We start from the raw sequence: 24,280 nt of genomic DNA on the forward strand, positions 1-24,280 counted from the left end.
CAGGCCCTGGAGTCAAACTACCTGAGTTCCCACTTTGTCACCTTCCCTTGCTTGCCTTTTGACCCAAGTAAGCCTTTGTTTCCCCACCTGTAAATTGGGGCTAATATCAGTTGCTGAATCAATAGGATTGATTACGATAATACCTCTTTTTAAATACCACATAATTATTTGGTATTGAAAAATTATATTTAAAAGTCCCAAATTCTACAAGATCAAAATTACTCTTTAGTAAATCTTTGCTTTTATTTGTAATTTCTGCGGGTACATAATAGACCTTTTAGGACTTGTGAGAATCATCTATAAATAAGTAAGGACATGTTTGTGCATCCTGATCCTTTGTCTCCATGTTACCGCTGTGCATCTGGTTCATGTTAACCCTGACATTGACATGTCATGTTGCCTGGACACAGCTTTCCAAATATTTGCCACTTGTGAGGACTCAAGGGCTAAAGTAAAAATTATGAGTGTGTCCTGGAAAAAAAAAAAAAAAAGGCACAATCGTTCTTAACCCTGGATGTTCATTTGATTTACCTGACGGGATAGTTTTTTAAAGAACCAATACCTGGACTCCATTCCTAGAAATTCTGATTGAATTGTTGGGGTGTGGGGTTGGGACATCATTTTGAAACGTTCTCTCAGTGATTCTAATCAATCAGCACCTTTTTATATTAAGGCATTATTTATATAAATTCCACTAATTCACCTTTCTGTGATAGTTTGAATAAAAGCCGGACTTAAACATTACCTCAATTAATAACTTTCTTTTTTTTTTTGTAACCTATCTTGGATTTCTTTTCTTTTTTTCTATTATTATTACTATTATTATTATTATACTTTCTAGGGTACATGTGCACAATGTGCATGTTTGATACATAGGTATACATGTGCCATGTTGTTTTGCTGCACCCATCAACTCATTTACATTAGGTATTTCTCCTCATGCTATCCCTTCCCCAGCCCCCAATACCTTTCTTAATGAAACAAAAACTGGAACAAGTTGGTTTTTAAAAATTACATATTTAAGCAGATGATAGCATTCTAGAAGCATCTAGCTGCATATAAAGAATTGTTAACCAAAAACCAAAACTATAAGAACCACTTTGCTAGAATTTTTGAGCCATCATTTTGTTATTTTTATTTTTTTAAGACAGAGTTTTGTTCTTTCGCCCAAGCTGGAGTGAAGTGGTGTGATCTCAGCTCACTACAACTTCTGTCCCTCTGGGTTCAAGCGATTCTCTTGCCTCAGTCTCCCAAGTAGCTAGGATTAAAAGGCACGCCACCACGCCCAGCTGATTTTTTTGTATTTTTAGTAGGGATGGGGTTTCTACTGGCCAGGCTGGTCTTGAACTCCTGAACTCAGATGATCCAGCCACATTGGCCTCCCAAAATGCTGGGATTATAGGCCTGAGCCACTGTGCCCAGCCTGAGCCATCATTTTGAATAAGTAAATAAATCAATTCCAATTTTCATCAGGGCAATTTTAGTTTCTAAATAGTAGGCATTTAAAAGTAAAAACATGCATTAAAAAGTTTCTCTAATTTATACTGCTCTCTCTCCCTTAAATCAAATTATAGAGGTTTTATTTCTGGCTTAAATCGTGTAATTGTATTTTACATGTAAGACATGTTAATTGAAGATCACTGGTAGTTCTTTTCTAATCTAGACTACCATGATAATACATTACCTCCTTTCATTAGTTGTATTTTTTTAAATTGAGGATTGCATATGCCAATAACTGTGAATTCTAGGGAATTGGGCCTGAGAGCCTGTCTTCCTGAAGAGCTCACACCTCTTGGTAATTTGTAAGTTTTCATTGTAATCCTCTAGGTTTTATAAATTCTATCCATGTATGCCTTTTTAGCGCCTAGCATATGGTTATGTTTTTGTAATACATGTTTATACATTTTATAATGTATTTCCGTAAAGCACAAAAAATGCTATTAGGACCATCAAATGTAGGCTGAAATTAATGAAAGCATGTACCATTTTGCATTTATAAATTTGTATCTGGAAAATGAAAATTTCAAAAAATGCCATTAATGTATATTGCTAGATTCCTAAACTTAGGATATCATTCCTCATAGGCATTGGAGAACAAAATAAAGTGGAACGGATAAGGACTTGCAAATAAGGATTCATGAATATTGGCAATCTAATTATCTGTTGGTTTATAGCTGTGGTGTCCAATATTGCAGCCGCTAGCTATGTGTAGCTAAATTAAAATTATTATAATTAAATATAGTTAAAAAAATCAGTTTCTCAGCCTTACTAGCCGTACATATTTCAAGTGCTTGTTATTCCCACCTGACTAGTGTCCATTATATATATACATACATATATATATACACACATATATATATGTATAATGCACACATAGAATATTTACATCATTTTAGTAAGTTCTGCTGGGCATCACTGGTTAAAGAACAATTACCTTCCTACATTTTTTTTTGTTTGTTTTTGAGACAGAGTCTTGCTCTGTCACCCAGGCTGGAGCGCAATGGCATGAACTCAGCTCACTGCAACTTCCGCCTCCCCCGGGTTTAAGCAGTTCTCCTGCCTCAGTCTCCTGAGTAGCTGGGATTACAGGTGTGTGCTACCACTCCCGGCTAATTTTTGTATTTTTAGTACAGACTGGGTTTCACCATATTGGCCAGGCTGGTTTCGAACTTCTGACCTCGTTATCCGCCTGCCTCGGCTTCCCAAAGTGATGTGATTACAGGTGTGAGCCATCACTCCCGGCAGCCTTCCTACATTCTAACAGAGTTTCCGTAAAGCAAAGTTGGCATTCCCATTGAATTACTTTGTGTTCATACAGATACGTTTTCATGTCAGGGGTTGGGATGACAGTTCTCTAGTAAAATAATTTGAAAAATACTATTCCTTAGAATGCCATTTACTGTAAATGACAAAAAGGCCAACTCAAAGTGACTTATACCATTCCTCCTTAAAATGTGATTCACGGATCAGAAGCATTGATGTCCACTGGGTGCTTGTTAGAAATGCAGAATTTCAGGCCCCAACCCAGACCTACTGACTTAGAATGCATAGTTTGACACTCTCCAGGTAATTCATACGTACATTAAAGTTTGAGAAAAACTGGGTGAAACCATGGCGACGTCCGTTATATAACAATACATCCAAAAATGGCATTGACTCTAGAGATTATTATGTCTGTAATCTATGTTGCCAAAGTTCCAAGTTATTACAATTTACCTGTTTTGCTAGCCCTTCTCTACTCTCAGATGATCTGAATGATTGGAAGTTTATTGTAGCAGTTCCTAGTATCATGTCCTGATACGCTTTTGCCTATACCTACTGTCAGTATCATCTCCTGCCCTACGCTACTTTATTCTAATTCCACTATGTCGGCTCTCTATTGCCAGTCATATATGTACACTCCATTCACCTTCTGCTTTTACTTTCCTTTCTAAATGACCACTTGAAGAACATAAAATGAAACCTGGAAAAATGCGAACTTTTTTTCCTATCTGTGGATGGTAGATTTTTATTTTGTGAATTTGACAATTTTTGCAAATGTATTTACATCTCTAGAATGTTAGCTGGAAGTATGAAACTCCTTTCTCATTTTCATCATGTTTTAAATTGAACTATATGAAGTCATTTTCATCAAGCAAATTCAAATATCAGCAATTTCATATCTAATACAATATTTTGTCCATGAAAAAAATAACATAGTGCAAAGGTAAGAGCACAGTCTTGCGTCACACAGGGTTTGTGATTTCTGTACTGGCTTCACATGCCACTGTGCCAGTTGCTTAACCTACCACTGTCCTCAGAAATAACAATGGTTAGGTGCGGTGGCTCATGCCTGTAATCCCAGGACTTTGGGAGGTCGAGGCAGGAGGATAGCTTTAGTCCAGGAGTTCAAGACCAGCCTGGGCAACATAGGGATACCACATCTATACAAGAGAAGTTAAAAATTAGCCAGGCAAGATGGTGTACCTGTAGTCTCAGCGACTCAGGAGGCTGAGGCCGGAGGATCATTTGGGCCTGGGAAGTCAAGGCTTCAATGAGTTATGATTGTACCACTGTACTCGAGCCTGGGTGACAGAATGAGACCCTGTCTTTAAAAAAAAAAAAAAAAAAAAAAAAAAAAAAAAAAAAAAAAAGGAATACTAGTATTATAAATATTTACCTAGGCAAGGTTATGCAAAAAAAAAAAAAAGTTGAATAAATGTTAGCCAATGTATTTTAAAACTAATGTTAATATTTTAACCCAAAGGTTAACCTCCCCACTCCCTGAAGTCACCCCTTTTTAAACCACCTTTGGGAAAGAGGACATTTGTGTCTTGAAGGCTCTTAGAACCTCACGTTCTGATTTCAGTGCCTCCTTCAGGTTTGCTTCTTCCTCTGGTTCAGACTTGCTGTGGACCACTCCTTGCTAGGCACCGAGAATACTCTGGCCTGTAATTCACCTGCACTTTACTGATGTTCTCTCTTCACGGGCCTCAGTGAAGGAAGAAAGTATCCACTTCACTACTTCTTATTTCAGTCTTTAGAGTTTTTCAAATACCAGTGCTGTGATAAAGCCCTTCCTTACTTTACAGAAGGGCATACTTGGGCATCCTGAGTCTGATGCCCTTTGATGTTTCCCTGCCAGGGTCACATTAATCTATATCTTCTGAGTTTCAGCAGTAGTAACTAATAGATCAAACACATACCATAAATAGACTAGCAGTGGTTTTCAAATAAATAATATTCTTACCTGGATTATTGTTGTTCAAAGTTTGATCCATAGCCCAGCAACCTTGGTTTCACCTGGAAGCTAGTTAGAATGGAATTCTTCGATCCAACCTCGTGAATTTAAATCAGAATCACCAGGTGGGCTGTATCCATATTTAAGCTTCAGAAGCTGTGATCAAGACCCCGTGGGCACCAAATCCAAATGCCTGTTGTAGAAACCATAGAGATAACATAAGGAAGGTGCGATGAGTTGTGTATAAAAGAGGATAGGGAGTGATGAGGACTACAGCAAACTGGAGATCTTATGCTTTGTATGTGAAGTATAATTGATATTCATTTTTGCCCTATGGGAAGGAAGGTTCTGAGGTTAATTTCACGCTTCAGACACATGAAATCCTGCTTTTTGGAGACTCAGGTAGAACCCATTCTTAGGCAGTTGGCAGTCACACTTCTCTCTGTAAGTGGAGGTGAAGTCAGGAAGAGAATGTAAAAGTCTCACGTCAAAATAATTCATAGTAATTTCCTGGGGGTTGGAGTTGTCCTCCTATTAATGTTAATATCTTGGTCTCTGCAGAATTTGAGTGAATTGTGTATGTAGAATAAAGTTATCTAGAGCAGTAATTTTCAAGTGTGAGGATGCATCAGTCACCTGGAAGTCCTGTTAAAATACAGATTTGTAGACCACAATCCCAGAGTTTCTGATTCAGTAAGTGTGGGTCTCAATCTGAGAATTTGCACTTCTAGCAAGTTTCTAGGGGATGGGCTGATGCTGTTGGTCCAGTAACCACGCTTTCAGAACCACTAATCAAAAGAGAAAAAGCAGGGCTCGATTTGGCTGGGAGACACTGATGTGACTGTGCCAGTCATTAAAATATTGACCATCCAGTTTACACACTGAGCACTCCCATACACTAGCTGCCACCCAGCCATTCTGGTCCCTATCCCAAAAATCCCCAACCAGATGTTTCTGTATCTCACCTATAAAGACAAAACACCTGGCTGGGTTCGGGGACTCGTGCCTGTAATTCCAGCACTTTTGGGAGGCCAAGGTGGTGGGATTGCTTGAGCTAAAGAGTTGAAGACCAGCCTGGGCAACATAATGAGACCTTGTCTCTATTAAGAAAAAAAAAAAAAGGTACACTCATGTGTACTTCTCTTCTTATTGGTCAATCTCTGAGTGCAAGTTTGTAAAATGAAATCACAAACATGAATACTGGAGGTTCAAATTTCAGATTTGGGGCAGAGCTCAAGAAATCTCTGAGAACCCACAGGTTAAGGTAGGCAATGATACTGTACAACGACCCTGCACCTTGTGCAATCAAGCTGCACTGGATTTCCTGTTCCTCTGTGATGTGACAGGGCCTTTCACAGGTCTGTCTTTCTGTCTGGAAAGAGTTTATACCTTCCTTTTCAGTACTTCTGACTTCTGTGTTCAGAATTGTTCAGATATCAGTACTGCGCTAAAGTCCTTCCTTTACAGACTCAACTCAATTGCTCTCATTTCATGGTATGATCACATTATAACCAACTAATGGCCTGATGAGCTATATGTATTATCTGTGGCCCTCACCCGCCATCCATGTAAACTCCAAGATAGTAAGGGGCTGTGTGGGTCTTCCTTGCCTCTCCATCCATAGTATCCAGGTACTCAATAATTGTATACTTTGTAAATTAATGAATGAATTTTTCAAGTCTCAACTCTTAGGCTGTGTGTTCTGTGAGGACACTGTTCCCAATGACTGCAGGTCAATTTGTATCCTCTCCTTACACCCTCAGGAATGTATATAAATCTAATTATAATGGTTTTCTTATATTCTAATTATTATTGTATTTATGTTTCTAATAGTCTCTAAGCTACTTAAAATTGAAGATAGGTATTTTATTTTGTCCATTCCTAACAAATATGAGTTTTTCTGCATAGACATGAAACTCAGTAAATATTTGTTGAAGGAAATGTCTTTCCAAAAGCAAAAAGTAAATGTTGTTTTCAAATACTAGCAACTTTCAGTTTTTGCTTCCACTTAAATGGATGTCTCATCTCTGTTGTTTCTCATAAAAATAAAATGTCTACTTTTTATGTTTGATAAATGAAAATGTATTCTCATAACTTCTGATTGCAATGTTCCTCATGGTAAATGTGTCTCTAAAATGTTAAAAGTCAATAAATAGTGCAATTTAAATTATTGTAAACACTCTCAAAAGGAATATTACATGCATATTGGAATAAAGCTCCAGTAACAACCCCAATACTTCTGGCCAGCTATGGAGCCATTATCTTTTATATTTCATTTTACTGGTTTACTTCCCGTTTCCCTGTAATTTTATATGAAGAGTGTGAGTGGTATGTAACATTACATACAGGTTCCATGTTGAGATTTGAATAGACTGGCATTAGTGTATGAGGATAAAGATGCTGATGGAATTTTGTATCCTTCTGTTTAGTTTTAAATACACTTATTCTAATTTAAGTATTTTGATAGTTATTCTGTTTAGCAATTTCATTTCACTTTTCTCCTTCTTGCTCTGTTCAAAGAGGATGAAGTCTAGATTTTCCATTACCCACGTTCGTCTCTGCTTTTGGTTGCTAAAGTACTTCAGCCAATGGGAAGCACTGGCAAGAGGGTGAAAGCAGAGATTGTGGTACTTTGTTCTTCCCCTTCTATTTCTTACTGTGGAGTGGCAGGAATTGTGTTCCTCTTGAACTACGGCTACTGTTGGACAGCTCTTGTTCCATGTCTCTAACTCTTACTGAGCTTCAGTAACAGCGCTCTTCCTTTTTTCTTCCAGTTCCAGGGTTGCTAGGTCAGTTTGCTTTGTTGTTAGGTCCTGGCTCCTTCACTATCATTTATTATTTCCCCCCCAACCCTTTACATAAATGTGTAAGTAGTCTACTGAGCTAAACATATTTGAGTGTGTTCTCTTTCCTGCCAATAGTATGCAGCGTCCACACACACACTCAACAGACCCAATTTTTATATTTTATTTTAAATGCTACCAATTTCTAAACATTGTTTTTCAAACCTTACTTTAAATTGACAGATAAAATTGTATGTATTTATCATGTACAACATGATGCTTTTGAGTAAATATATATTGTGGAATGGTTGAATCTAGCTAATTAACATGTGCTTTACCTTACATATTTATCATTTTTGTGGTGAGAATATTTAACATACTCTCTTTACATTTTTCAAGAGTATATTTGCATTAGCTGTAGTCACCATGTTGTAAAATAGATCACTTGAATATTTTAACTGTAACTGTATATCCCTTGAAAAACATCTCCACACCTCCCCCTTCCTCGTAACCACTTCAGCCTCTGGCAACCACTATTCATTGTCTACTTCTGTGGGATCAGCTGTTTTAGATTCCACATATAAGTGAGATTAGGCAGTACTTGTCTTTCTGTACTGGCTTATTTCACTTAACAATATTCTCCAGGTTCATGCATGTTGTTGCAAATGACAGTATTTTATTCTTTTTTATGGCTGAGTAGTATTCCATTGTATATATGTATACCACATTTTCTTTATCCACTCATATATTGGTGGATATTTACGTTGATTCTATGTCTTGGCTATGAATAGTTCTGCAATAAAAATGGTAGTGCAGATATGTCTTTGACATACTGATTTAATTTCCTTTATATATATAATTCATAGTGGGATTTTGTATCACATAGTAGTTTTGTTATTCATATTTCAAGGAACCTTCATACTGTTTTCCATAATGCCTATACTGATTGTCATTCCTATTTACAATGTGTAAAGGTTTTCGTTTTTTCTTAATTTGTAATTTTTAACTTTTGCAGGTACGTAATAGGTGCCTTTTTTTCTAAATCGTTATCAACATTTATCTTTTTTCTTTTGGATAGTAGCCATGCTAATGAAAGTGAGGTGATGTCTCTCTTTTTGTTTCTTTTGGCAAGGATATCATTAATTATTATTATATTTTAACTTTTAAGTGCAAGGGTACATGTGCAGGTTTGTTAAATGGGTAAACTTGTGTCATGGAAGTTTATTGTACAGATGATTTCATCACCAGGTATAAATCTAGTACCCATTAGTTATTTTTCCTAATCCTTTCTCTCCTGCCACCCTCCAAACTCCAATAGGCCCCATGTCTGTCGTTCTTCTGTATGTGCCCATGTGTTCTCATCATTTAGCTCCCACTTACAAGTGAGAACATGGAATATTTGGTTTTCTTTTTCTGCATTATTTTGCTAAGGATAATGGCCTCCAGCTTCATCTATGTTCCTGCAAAGAACATAATCTTATTCTTTTTTATGGCTGCATAGTATTCCACAATACGTATTTACCATATTTATCCAGTTTACCATTGATGAGCATTTAGGTTGATTCTCTTTGTGATTGTGAATAGTGCTGCCATGAACATATGTGTGTGCATGTGTCCTTTTGGTAGAATGATTTATATTCCTTTAAGTATATACCCAACAATAGGATTGCTGGGTCAAATGGTACTTCTGTTTTTAGGTTTTTGTGGAATCACTACACTATTTTCGACAGTAGTTGAACTAATTTACACTCCCACCAACAGTGTGTAAGTGTTGCCTTTTCTTTGCAAGTAAAGTGATACCTCATTGTGGTTTTAATTTGCATTTTCCAGATGATTAGTGATGTTGAACATTTTTTCATATACGTGTTATCCATTTGTCCTTTTTATGATAAATGTCTATTTTAGTCTTTTGCCTATTTTTGATCAGGTTATTTGTTTTCTTGCTATGGAGTTGTTTGAATTTCTTATGTATTTCTGATATGAACCACCATCAGATAGTTTGCAAATATTTTTCTCATTCTATTGGTTATCTCTTTACTCTGTTAATTTTCAATTTTATTTTTTTTTCTGTGCAGAGATTTTTAGTTTGGTGTAAGTCCTCAGTCTATTTTTGCTTTTGTTGCTTGTGCTTTTAAAGTCATATTCAAAAGTTATTGCCCAAATAATTGTGATGAAGCTTGTCCTCTATGTTTTCTACTAATAGGTTGATAGTTTTGAGTCTCACATTTAAGTTTTTAATCCATTTCAAATTGGTTTTTGTATGTGGCAAGGGATAAGGGTCTAATTTCATTCTTCTGCTTGTAGATTCTTACTTTTCCCAGTAGCATTTGCTGAAGAGGGTGTCCTGTCCTCATGGTGTGTTCTTGACACCCATGTCAAAAATCAGTTGAATGCAAATGCATGGATTTATTCCTGGGTTCTGTTACTATGTTCCATTAATTTGTTTTTATGCTAATACAATGCTGTCTTGGTTACTATGACAGAATTTCTTCTAGTTGCAGACATTGACCTTAGTGGGAAATCAAAGACATCCTTCCGGAGAACCATATTATTACTGGTTCCATATTGATCGAGTATCTTCTGCTTTTTTTTTTTTTTTTTTTTTAATTGGTTAACACTATTGTATATGGGGATACTAAGAGACTCCTGGCCATTCACCTTAGTGGGAAATAAAAAACATCCTTCCAAAGAACCATATTATTAGTGGTTCCATATCGATCGAGTATCTTCTGTTTTTTTTTTTTTTAATTTTTATTTATTTATTTTTTTATTGGTTAACATTATTGTATATGGGGATACTAAGAGACTCCTGGCAAATGCCTGTAATTTTCTGATGTAGTCCTACTTGCCCTGCATTGTATAGGATGAACTCAGTTGACCATTTGCGCTTAGGTTCTGTGTGGTAACCCCTTTCTCTGTGGATTCAGCAGCACGAGGAGCCAAACATGGAACAGGGGTCATCTCAGCTTCTAGTTTAAAGAAATCATTTTTGAGTTTCTTGTAACAACTTCTAATTTAAGTCAAATTCTTACTGTTGAAGAGGTAGTTCACAGATAAAGGACAGAAGTCACAAGATGGAGAGATATGGATAGATTAATATTTAGCTTGCTACAGATGAGGTAATTACATAAAGAAGTATTTATGGGTGAGTACGCACTCGTACATCCACTTCTTTATGTCAACCCGGATGTCCTGTAAGCTACAACACCCTAGAAGCAACAAGCATACTTAGCAACAGGATCTTGGGTTCCAGTAACATTCCCCCCCCCCCCAAAAAAAAAAAAAAACTAGAACACTGGAGAAACGGCTGATTCTAAAACTAAGAAAGGCAGTATAGAAAATTAACCTGAAGCATTTGGTAGTGCCAGAAAGTAAGAACATGCTCAACTCCACAGCCCTGCCCTAAACAAAAAACTTTAATGGGATATGTCAGTCGCCAACCAAGAGAGTTCCCAGTGTCCAAAGCTGGAACTATTTGAGCAAAAATCCAAAGCAGAAACTAATACTGGATTTAGCCCAAAGTATCAAATAACTATACATGAGGCCATGTTATATAAATAAGTAATTTCATAAATAAATGGAGGAATAGAGACAAATCTCCAATGCAGAAAAAACTCCAAATAACTTATGTAACTTCTCTGCCCTCACAGAAAGAGAATATAACTCCCCACTCCATGGGGACTGTGTATAGTGACTTTCTTATTAAAAAATAGTGTAAAAGGAGGGGGAAAGAGTAACTTTATAGTGGATAAATGTGACACCTGTTACTTTAGCCACGTGGTCAAAGTTAACATTGATAAGTCATGTTGAGAGTATATATGCTTGATAAAATGTGATTAAAATGGCCCATTACCTCTGTGGTCTTTCAAAAACCCCAGTTTAATTATGAGGAAAAAAAATTCAGACAAATTCCCACTAAGAGGCATACTACAAAATACCAGCCTGGCCAGCACTTTTAAAAACTGCCAGAAAAATTCTGAGAAACTATCATAGCCGAAAGCAGATTAAGGAATCAGGACAATTAAGTGTAATATGGAATCCTTGAAGAGATACTGAAATACAAAAAAAAATAGTTTAAACCTAAGGAAATCAGAATACAATATAGACTCCAGCTAATAATAATGCACAAATATTGGTTCATTAATTGTAACAAATGTTCCATAATAACATAAGATGTTAATAAAATGGGAGAGACTGAGTGCAAGTTATATGATAACTCTTTGTATTATAATCTCATTAATTTTTTGTAAATCTAAACCAAAAAATTAAGTCTATTAAAAAACACTCTCAGCTATGTGTGCACTTTGTGTGTTTAAATGTGGTGATTAATGGAAACTTCCACTAAAGATTTTAGAATACAGTTATGTATTCAAAATAATATATTCCTAATTCAAATTATATCCCGTTTATAAGATCAATGTTCAGAATATAGTTTTGAAAAATACTTTAAACATGATATTTATAAAGACTATTTCTCTTGAAATAACCATTAACGCTTCCCATTTACATCTCAAATTTTGGTTGAATTAATGAAAGAACCTTAATGTATTTTCATCCTCAACACAAACTTGTGTAATTAATAGGCAAAGCATTATCCCATGTCCCTGATGCTGGAAATGTAACTGAGAACGTTTAAGAACCTGGTTGTAGAGCTTACCACTGGGTTGTGAACCTAGGCCTTTGGACTTTAAATTCATTACCCAGCCCACTATTTTCTATATCTTTGTGGGGAAAAAAGCATGCTTTCATTTACCTATTTCTGTGTGTCAAATGGCGTCCAAACTTAATGCGTTAAAACAATTTATAATTGTGTCATGATTCTGAAGATCAAGAATATAAACAGGGCTCAGCCAGGTTGTTTTTGTATTACTGGTGTTATAGCTGGGGTCACTCCTTGGGCTGCAATGAGCTGGAAGCTCACTTCCAATATAATATTTCATCCTCCAGAATCACTCCTATATGATCTCTAATGATTCAGCAGTGTAGCCTGGCCTCCTTTACAGCATGGAATCTAGGCTTCAAGAGAGGAAAAATACAAATGCTGCCAGTTCTTTTGTAGCCTACACTTGGATTTGGTGTGGTGTCAGTTATGTCACATTCTATGGTCAAAAAAAAAGTCACAAGTCCTGATCATATTCACAGGGATGGAAAATAGACCTCATCTCTTGAAGGGAAGATGGACAAAGAATTTGTGGCCATCTTTAACCACCACACGTATTAAATAATGAGAATGTAAATGAACAACTGCCAAAATATACTACTAAGTCAGTTATCAGATGCTTTGCAGTTCAGTTAGCATGTTCACATTTAGTTGGTTATGTGAAACTTTTTAGAAATCAGGATTTGTGAATGATTATAGGTCTGAGAAATAAGAGTTCCAGGGACAATTGATAGTGGGCTTTCCTTACATCCTTCTCAATGTCCAGTAGATGCCCCCAAATGTGAACATTCCTTATATTATAAATTCTATTGTTTTACATTGCGATGTTCAGTAATAAGTTGTTTTAAAAGAGGTGTAATAATAGACTTCTTTCAAAATTTCAGTTTACATAGAGTTTTAATGGATCTCCAAAATCAGAAACTGAAAGAGTTGAATGACTGGCTGACAAAAACAGAAGAAAGAACAAGGAAAATGGAGGAAGAACCCCTTGGACCTGATCTTGAAGACCTAAAACGCCAAGTACAACAACATAAGGTAGGTGTATCTTATGTTGTATGCTTTCTACTAAAAAGCAAACTTTGTGTATATTATCTATACACAATAATACAGATGACATGGTTGATGGGAGAAAATTAAAACTTAAAGTCAGCCATAGTTTAAAAATTATTTTTACCATCTTTGTTGCAATAGCTTGAATGAGTCCCCTCCAAAATTCAGGTGATTGTATTAAGAGGTGGAATATTTAAGGGTGATTAATCCATCAGGGCTTCTCCCTTATGAATAGGATCAAGGCCCTTATAAAAGAGGCTTCACACAGTGTTCTCCTGTCTCTTGACCCTCCACCATGCACCACCATGTGAAAACTCTGAAAAGGCCCTCACCAGACGCTAACACCTTGATCTTGGATTTCCCAGACTCAAGAATTGTGAAAAAATAAATTTACGTTCTTCCTAAATTACCCCAGTCTCAGTTATTTTTGTTATAGCAGCACAAAATGGATTAAGACATTTGTTGTTGTTTTTTAAAAAATATAACATAACTAGGCTTTTCGTATTTGGAAAAGAAATCAAACATATTTGTGGATGAGAACAGTACAGGATGTGTGATTTATTAAAAATTTGCTTTCCTGGTGCCGGGCGCGGTGGCTCAAGCCTGTAATCCCAGCACTTTGGGAGGCCGAGACGGGCGGATCACAAGGTCAGGAGATCGAGACCATCCTGGCTAACACGGTGAAACCCCGTCTCTACTAAAAAAATACAAAAAACTAGCCGGGCGAGGTGGCGGGCGCCTGTGGTCCCAGCTACTCCGGAGGCTGAGGCAGGAGAATGGCGTAAACCCGGGAGGCAGAGCTTGCAGTGAGCTGAGATCCGGCCACTGCACTCCAGCCTGGGCGACAGAGCCAGACTCAGTCTCAAAAAAAAAAAAAAAATTTGCTTTCCTGGAAGAAAGACTTCATAGGGATTACTTGTAATACAAATTTAAGTAATAAGGCTATGATTTTTTTAATGTAATTTTACATTCAATTTATAGTAACTTGAAGCCGGCCAAGTTTGATGATAAATGAGGGTCTGAAGCATTGCTTTTCTATAAAATATGACATTTTAAAAATGTTAATATTTTCATCTTGTTTCTTCAGTTTACTCGTACATTTCCAGTTACGCTCCCTCGCTGCCAGAAAGCATTTATTTTTTGTTTCTGTGATTGAGACTTCTACAATAATATTTCTGATCCAAAATTATGAGGGTACTTTATTTTAATCAATGCCATAAAATATTACAATTAGCTCTGAGTTTTATTGTTGAAATAGACTCCTGCTCAATTCATGAGGATACGCACACACAGAAGATCCTTTGTAGTTGTCCCAGGATTAGGGTTGCCATATGTAGCAAACAAAAATAAAAGAAGCCTACATAAATGTAAATTTCAGATAAACAACAAATAATTTTCTCAGTGTGTGTCCCAGATTATTCATTGTTTATCTGAAATTCACATTTTGCTGAGTGTCCTTTATTTTATCTGGCAACTCTACTTATGATCTGTGGTTGTTGGATTTATGGCTTTGGAAGGGAATATCTGCTCCTTTACTTCATACCTCCTAAATCTGCCTTTTGCCTAACTTAATTCTCTCTTTTTATAATATTCAGTCAGATATAGTTTTACAGTTTTCCATGCAAATAAAAGATACATTTATTTCAAAGTTCTAGAGTTTTTTTTTTTTTTTTTAAGTTTAAAGAGCTTCAGTTTTCAATGACAAATGGGGCCAGCTCTTACTATACTGACCCCCAGGAGTCCTTTGGTCACAGCAGTTGAAGATCTAGCATTTAAGAAGAGCTGTAACTATGGTAATCCTCATCTGCTATGCCATCAGGAAAAAAACATCAACTGTATTGTAGTTAGGTAGAAATTGTGACTGTGATTACTTGTCACATAGATACTAATTGAACATCTGATGAAGAAGTTAGGTACAGTGCTAGTTCTCTAATAGTACCACTTTTGCTCTGTGGCACATTTGCTTCTCTGGTTGACACTATATCTGCCCTTTTCCCCTTGGCCTACACTGGAAGTTACATGCAGAGAGTGGCTATATACACCAGGGGTGTCCAACCTGTTGGCTTCCCTGGGCCACATTGGAGGAATTGTCTTGGGCCACACATAAAATATACTAACACTGACGATAGCTGGTGAACTAGAAGAAATAATTGCAAAAATATTTTAAGAAAGTTTACAAGTTTGTGTTGGGCCACATTCAAAGCCATCCTGGGTCATGGATTGGACAAGGTTGATGTACAGCAGTGGCTTCTCTCTCCCTGAGGGCATTTCTGGTGCAGAAGCATTTCAGCCAGTTTGAAGGCGGACAGGAGGTGCAATTAGTGCTGCCAGAGCTGCCCTTAGCCAATGAGGAGTAAAAGTCGATAGAGAAATCCCATAGAATCTTTGTCCCATAGTGGGACATTTCTAACATATATTCTCTACAGTCTTTCAGAGATTCCCCAGTAGAACTGAGCTCCAGATATACACAAGGTAACTTCCTGAATGTCTCCATGCTCTCATAATGCCTTAAGGGTTCACCCTCCAAATAAACCATTTGTTCCCAAGTCTTTTGCTCAAGATGTGTTTTTGGAGGAATCTAACCCAAGACAAACTTGTCCCACTAGAAGCCAGAGTTCGAGCTCCAGTTCTACCACTAGCTGTATTGTCATTTTCCAACATCACTTAATGTCCCAGGTTCTCTATATCTTTACTTTGGAAAGAAAAGTGTTGAGTCAGTTTGTTTCTAGTGTTCCTTCCAGTCATAGTTTTAATGTATCCAATACTTTTGGAACTTGAAGTATTTTAGAAAAGACCAAGATTAGGCCAAGTAACACTGAACATCAGAAGGCAGGACACTGGTGCCGGATGCCTGGAGTGTAAAGAGAAAGCCAGGAAGAAGAGCTCCAAAAGAGCAGTGGAAGGAGAATGTTAGCACAGCTAAGTATGGATAACTTAGGGCAGCTGGGAAGGAAGTTCTTAGCTTGGGATGCTGAATAGACTCTTCATTTAGGTGAGACAAGCTCTCCAGGATCTTAATATTCTGATAGGTACCTGAAATGTTTTGTGAATGAAATGGAAAATGTTTGACAAATATTGTCATAAAATTTCAATAGATGATTCATTACTTGAAAGTATGCCATTTCTAATGAGTATGAAATTGCCTTGAAGAAAAAATTTGAAACAAAAGAAGGCAACAGGATTATATGCAAGTTGGTTATGGAACATTTTACATCCAGGAATTATTTATTTAAAGGGCATAAAGAGGCCAGAAGGCATTGGTTTGCTGGCTCAGAGAGTAAGGCCAACTCCTACTTTTAACTATTTGAGCACTCTTCAGGACAAAAGGTTTTTAAAATAAAATTAAGACAAAGGAAAGAAGATTTATATTCAAGTCCTGAAAATTGATAATGCTCTTTTGTTACTTGGGAACAATTTTGGTGAGAAGAAGGTGACTTAACATCAAACAATTTAGCAAAGAGTTGAATTTATTTAAAACATGAAACATGTACATTATATTGTCTTTTAACACTGAAAGGAACATACATACAGAATTAAAGGAATACTCTTTTGTTAGTCTTGGCACATTTCATAAAACAAAAGAAAATATTACTTCTTTGGGTAACTGAGTTCAAACTAAAGCCCTATATATATAGTCATTGAATCACTTTTCAGTTTTTCTTCCCAAGAATTGTAAATCATTGAAAGTAAGGAAATTTCTCCTTCTGACAACAAAATACATCAGTAACCTTAGAGTACCCACAAAAGCAACTCCCATCTACTGTATCACCAAACTTCTAATATTTATTTTTAGCTTTGTGTAAATAGACATTAAATCCTTGTGCCATCGCCATTTTTTTTCTTAAAGATGATTGCAGATGACAAAATTAAAGAAAAGATACCGATTTTATTGCTGGGAATTGATTTAAATTCTACTCAGATCAGAGGTCGCCTGTTCTCTCTCTCAAATGGAGGGCAAGATTAAAATGTTTGCAAATCTTGCAAGTACACTGTGAATATTACAGATATGCCTCTGTATATTCTGTGACAGGATCCTTTGCTATCTTCATTTCAACAGCATTTTATTATGAGGCAGGCTAGAAATTCAGACACTGTGAAATGCCAGGAAGATAAGTCACTTTTACTGAACCTGGCAATTAGGTAAGGTAAAGCAGTTGATCCTATATGGTGGTTACTATTAAATCTAGCCAAACCCTTTAGTCTGGGTAACCGAGAAAAGTTCAATTGGCTGCAACATTTGGGATAAACCATTCATTCTTAGACATTGCTTTGGGGAGAGTATTTAGAGGTTTGCTTTAGATCTGAGGCACCTAAGAGTGATTCTCTCTGGTGAGTAAACAAATCAAACCTCTCATTCCCCTGTGAAAAAATATATCACATATAATTCTAGCTGGTCATTTTTGTCTTAAGGGATAGAATTTATTAGTGATGTTGATAAAGAATGAAAGGTTTTTCCCTCGAAGGAGTGGCATGATATTGAGGAGTAAAAGCCTTGAGCTTTCATTAATCGTAAAGAAGTTTGCCATTTTAGAAGACATTTTTATCAAAAGGAAAATATTTAACAGTGAAATCTTTTGTCTCCTGGCACAGTGAGACTGGGATGAAGTTTAAAGCTCAGTTTTCTTCCTAGGTTTTCCATTCTTCTGAGAGATTTAGACTTTTGTGCATAGATACATTACGTTGGTGACAGCATCAACAAAGACTTCACAAATTACTAGAATTTGCAGATGTAAATATATACTCTATATTCTGACTTCAGTGAAGGTTATATGTGAAATACTGATTAATACAAACTGAGTAGCCTCTTAGAAGCTCAGTCACCTATGCTTTCCTTGAAGGTTAGTTAAAGGCAGACATTTGGGTTGCCAAGATTGTGAAATATCCTCATCTGGTGACCTTTAAAATGATCTACATGTTCATGTTACAGAGAAGGTTTAGGTATAATTCTGCCAAAGGATCTGACATTTCATTTCATTCCATTGCATTCTATTCCATATCACTGAACAAACACTCATTATAGCACATGGGTGCTGTGAAGAATACAGAAACCAATCATTTATGAAATCTTGTAGTATACTTAATGCTGGAGGATTTAAGCCTGATCATGGAGGTTGATCATGAGTCTTATATAAAAGACTCAGGCATTTGCTAGTAGTTCTATAAGTAACAGGAAACCATTATTCATGAGAAATTAAACTAGAAAGAGCAGCAATTTAGTAAAACTTACCTTAATATTTAAGAAGATATTTTTTGAAGATAAATGAAAGAGCAGAGAAAACAGGAGGCCAGAAAACATGTTAAGAGGATATTGCAGAAAGTGTATAGAGCCTGAATGAAAGCAATGTCAATGAAAATTGTAAACAGGTATAAAGCATTCCGGAGATCAAATCAAAACCAATAGAACTAGATTTAGGAAATGAACAAAAAGCTCAAAATAATAGATTCTGGGACTGGGCAACTGGGACCTGAGAGCTGGAATTAAGAAAACAGGCAGTATAAAAGAGAAATGCAATAGTTGGAAGAAGGATAAGTGACTCAGTTAAGTCTGACAATGACATAGGATCAAGTAGTGCTTTTAGTGCTTAGCAAGCTCTCTCTCATATTTAGCATGGTTAAAATTACACATTATTTGTTTCTGCTGTGAGGTTTCATTTTATTTCCTGTCTTTTGCCCTCATAAGTGCTTAATGAAAGTTTCATGGTTATGATGGTAAGGAGGATAAACAATAAAATCCAAAAAAATACTGTGTTATAACCAGAGAGCCAGATTTCTTTTGTGTTTTCAGAGTACTTAGTCAATAGTTGATGCTCAGTAAGTGTTTTTAGAACAGATGTTCTGATAATATTGACTAGTTTTATTTCTCAAACCATCTTCATCATGGTTAACTTTCTGACAAGGGCATGAAATTTTGACAAAAAGTGCGTACAGCAAAAAAAAAAAAAAATCATAAAGGTGTAGAAAAATATATCTATAAAGTGGCTTACCTGGTGATGTTGTATCTGGTGTCTTCAGTCTCTGACTTTTCTTATTTCCTTCTATCTCTGTTGCATTCCCATATTCAAATATCTTAATAGTGGTAAACCATTGACTATGAAATTGATTTGAGTGGTAGTATTATTATTTTGACATAAATGATTGGAAGTTTATGTAAAGAAAGAACGTCACTTATATAGTCTACATAGTAGTATGTGCATGATATTCAGTTACAGTTTTTTAATGTAATTGAGAAGACTTATAATTTCCCATAAGCATTCTATTAAGCATCATAGTCCAAGGATATATTTGCACAGTAATGCTATAGATTATTAATAATCATGATAAAATGCATGCCCATGTTCTTATTTTACAAATCAAGTGTTTCTAGCAATCAGATTATTATTTAGCTTATTAGAAGTTACTGAGTATTGATTCAGTAACATTACTTAGAATGTCATAGCTTTTTTTTTTTCTTCTTTTTTTTTTTTATCATACTTTAAGTTCTAGGGTACATGTGCACAACGTGCAGGTTTGTTGCATATGTATACATGTGCCATACTGGTGTGCTGCATCCATTAACTCGTCATTCACATTAGGTGTATCTCCTAATGCTGTCCCTCCCCACCCCGGCCACAATAGGACCTGGTGTGTGATGTTCCCCTTCCTGTGTCCAGGTAATGTCATTGTTCAATTCCCACCTGTGAGTGAGAACATGCGGTGTTTGATTTTCTGTTCTTGCGATAGTTTGCTGAGAATGATGGTTTCCAGCTGCATCCATGTCCCTACAAAGGACACAAACTCATCCTTTTTTATGGCTACATAGTATTCCATGGTGTATATGTGTCACATTTTCCTAATCCAGTCCATCACTGATGGACATTTGAGTTGATTCCAAGTCTTTACTATTGTGAATAATGCCACAATAAACATACGTGTGCATGTGTCTTTATAGCAGCATACTACTTTACTTTAAAGTATATCAGTACTGCTACAAAAATTATAGCTGCTGAAGACTCTCTCATCTTAGAGGCACTAACGTTAGTTATTATACTTCATTACTCCTATAATGCTTCCTCATGAGAAGACATTGACCTCTGCAGCGGGATTTAAAGCAAGGAAAATAAGGACCCTAATTCTCGCTTACTGAGTTAGTCTCATGTAAAATGTCTCTCTTTTTCTGAACCAGTACTGTAACAATCAATTTCAGTTATTTTGTATAGGTAATACAAAATTAATAATGTAAATAAATTATTTAATTATAAAAAACATTTTAGAATGCATTTTAGGGAAACCTTACAAGAAAGCTAAGACACATATGATAACATGAATTTTAAGGCAATAATTTTCCTCAGCAAATGTATGAATGTATCTTAAAATGCATGACTGTAAATCCAGTCCCATGTTAAAAAATAAGGTTGAATATGATACTTTTTCTGAAGAATATGGAGTACTATCATGTTTAATATTTCTGTTATAAACAGAACTTCTAGTAGATTTCTAGTACTAGTAGATTTCTGCTGGTAAATCTGGTAGTACTCTATTCATTGGAAGTAATGATACTGTATACTTTAACAATTAAAAATCTAAGTCAATCTAGTAAGACTAAAAAAGCACTAAACTATTTTTAAATAATGGTCTACAGTTTTGGCACACTGAGGATATTTAATAATTAAAATAGAATGTGATTACCAAGTTATTAGAAATAAATACTGATGCTCAAAAGAGCTATTTCCATGAATCTTACTGTAAGGATGGAAGGATAATGTGACTATGTCAGAAATGAAAGAAAATAAGCATTTCCTCACCACCTACCAAATCTAAGCACTGTACAAGCTGAATTTAATGTATTATCTCATTTAACTCTAGTAATAAACATGTCTTAGAGTTTTAAAATAGATTGAGGGGTTACATGTACAGGTTTATTACATGGATATATCGTGTAGTGGTGGAGTCTGGGATTTTAATATATCCATTACCTGAATAATGAACACTATACTCAATAGGTAATTTTTCACCCTTCACCCCACTACCAGCCTTTAATCTTTTGTAGTTTCCAGTTTATATTATTCCACTCTAGATGTCCATGTGTACCCTTTGTTTAGTTTCTTCTTATAAGCGAGAACATAATGCATTTAAGTTTCTGTTTCCCAGTTACTTCACTTAGGATAATGGCCTCTAGTTCCTATTCATGTAGCTTAAAAGACGGGATTTCATAGTTTCTTATCACTGTGTAGTATTCTGTGGTGTGTGTGTATATATATATGCATATATATATACACACACATATATACATGTGGATGTCACATTTTCTTTATCCAATCATTTACTGATGGGCACTTAGGTTGTTTCTTTGTTATTGTAAATAGTGCTATGATAAACATACAACTGCAGTATATTTTTCATGTAACACTTTTTGTTGCTTTTGTTGAGTATATACCCAGTATTAGGATGCAGGATCGAATAGTTGTGTTTTGAGTTCTTTGTGAAATCTCCATACTGTTTTCCATAATGGTTGTACTAACTTACATTCCCACCAAGAGTGTATAAACATTTTCTTTTCTCCACATCCTTGCCAACACCTGTTGTTTTTTGACTTTTTTAATGATAGCTATCCTTTTAAAAAGAATGAGATACTGTCATTTGCAACAGTGTGGATGGAACTAGAGATCATTATGTTAAGTGAAATAAGCCAGGCACAGAAAGACAGCCATATCATATGTTCCGACTTATTTGTGGGATCTAAAAAAAAAAAAAAAACACACACACAATTGAGGTCATAGAAACAGAGTAGAAGGATGGTTATCAGAGACTGGGAAGGGTGGTGGAAGGGAAGTGGGGATGGCTATTGGGTACAAAAATTATAGTTAGAACGAGGCCGGGCACGGTGGCTCAAGCCTGTAATCCCAGCACTTTGGGAGGCCGAGACGGGCGGATCACGAGGTCAGGAGATCGAGACCATCCTGGCTAACACGGTGAAACCCCGTCTCTGCTAAAAAATACAAAAAAAACTAGCTGGGCGAGGTGGCGGGCGCCTGTAGTCCCAGCTACATGGGAGACTGAGCCAGGAGAATGGCGTAAACCTGGTAGGTGGAGCTTGCAGTGAGCTGAGATCCGGCCACTGCACTCCAGTCCGGGCGACAGAGCAAGACTCCATCTCAAAAAAAAAAAAAAAAAAAAAGAACGAAAAGGCATACTATTTGATCATATCATAGGGTAACTATAGTCAATAATAACTTGTACATTTTTAAATAACTGAAAGATTATAATTGGATTGCTTGTAAGACAAAGGACAAATGCTTGAGGTGATACATACTAAGTTCTCTATGATGCAATTATTTCACGTTGCAGGCCTGTATCAAAACATCTCATGTACCCCACAAATACCCGTACTCTGTACCCACAAATTTTTTAAATGACATTGGAAAAAAAAATAATAGCCGTACTGACTGGTGTGAGATGATATCTCCTTGTGGTTTTAATTTGCATTTCTCTGATGATTAGTGGTATTGTACGTTTTTTCATATGTTTGTTGGCTGCTTATATATCTTCTTTTAAAACATGTCTGCTAGTGTCCTTTGCCTACTTTTTAATGGGTTTATCTATTTTTTCTTCTTGTTATTTGTAGATTCTGGATATTAGTTTTTTTGTTAGATGTATAGTTCGGAATTGTTTTCCATTCTATAAGTTGTCTGTTCATTCTGTTGATCGTTTCTTTTGATGTTCAGATGATTTTAAAATTAAGCTCCATTTGTCTATTTTTGTTTTTATTTTTGAGTACTTAGTCATAAATTCTTTGCGCAGGCCAGTGTTGAGAACAGTTTTTCCTAGATTTTCTTCTAGGATTTTTATATTTTCAGGTCTTATGTTTAAGTCTTTAATCCATTTTGAGTTAATTTTTGTATATGGTGATACATGGCCCAGTTTCATTCTTCTGCTTATGACTATCCAATATTTACAGCACAATTTATTGAATAGGACGGTGTATATATACTTTTTTTTACTTTGTTGAATATTCATTTGTCATAGGTATATGGTTTTATATGTGGGTTCTTAATTTGGTCAAATCAATCTATATGTATATGTTTTTATACCAGTATCCATGCTGTTTTGGTTACTGTAGCCTTGTAGTATAATTTGAAGTCAGGTAATGTGATGCCTTCAACTTTATTCTTCTTGCTTAGCATTGCTTTGACTATTTGGGCTTTTTTCTGATTCTCTATGTATTTTAGTATTTTTTTCTAATTCTGTGGAAAATTATGTTGGTAATTTATAAGGACTTTGTTCAATCTGTAGATTGCTTTGGGCAGTGTGGCTATTTTAACAATATTGATTCTTCCAATCTATGAGAAGGGGAAAGTTTTTCCATTTGTTTGTGTCATCTATGATTTATTTCATTGATGTTTTGTAGTTCTCCTTGTAGAGATCTTTCACTTTTTTGCTTAAAGGCATTTCTAGGTTTTTTTGTTTTGTTTCTTGTTTTTTTTGTAGTTGTTGTAAATGAGATTGAGTTCTTGATTTTGTTCTCAGCTTGATCATTATTGGTGTATAGAAATGCCACCAATTTTGTACATTGATTTCATATCCTGAAACTGTACTGAAGTCATTTATCAAATATAGGGGCCTTTTAGAGGAGTCTTTAGGGTTTTCTAGATATAAAATCCTATCATCAGTGAAGAGAAGTCATTTGACTTTCTTTTTCCCAATTTGGATACCTTATATTTCTTTCTCCTGCCTGATTGCTCTAGCTAGGGCTTCCAGTACTATGTTGAATCGGAGAAGTGAAAATGGGTATCCTTGTCTTGTTGTAGTTCTTGGGGGAGACAGGTGCTCTCAACATGTTCCTGTTCAGTACAGTGTTGGCTCTTGGTTTGTCATATATGACTTTTGTTATTTTGAGATCTGTTCCTTCTATGCCTAGTTGTCAAGGGTTTTTACCATGGGGAGATGCTGGATTTTATCAAATGCCTTTTCTGCATCTATTGAGATGATCCTGTGGTTTTTGTTTTTGTTTTTATTTCTGTTAATGTGGTGAATCACATATATTGATCTGCATATGTTGAACCATCCCTACATACCTGGAAAAAAGCTCAC

At 35.8% G+C, this 24,280-nt stretch overlaps 1 protein-coding gene across 1 annotated transcript in view; it reads left to right on the plus strand.

Moving 5' to 3' along the window:
* Positions 1 to 24,280, plus strand: part of DMD (dystrophin) — a 2,174,064-nt gene that overhangs the window by 591,403 nt on the left and 1,558,381 nt on the right. The window contains exon 12 of the mRNA XM_031660704.1: positions 13,048 to 13,198. Coding sequence (XP_031516564.1) covers positions 13,048 to 13,198 — 151 coding nt within the window. The remainder of the gene's footprint in view (positions 1 to 13,047; positions 13,199 to 24,280) is intronic.

This window comes from Papio anubis, chromosome X, assembly GCF_008728515.1.
Source record: "Papio anubis isolate 15944 chromosome X, Panubis1.0, whole genome shotgun sequence".
Taxonomy (NCBI): Eukaryota; Metazoa; Chordata; class Mammalia; order Primates; family Cercopithecidae; genus Papio; species Papio anubis.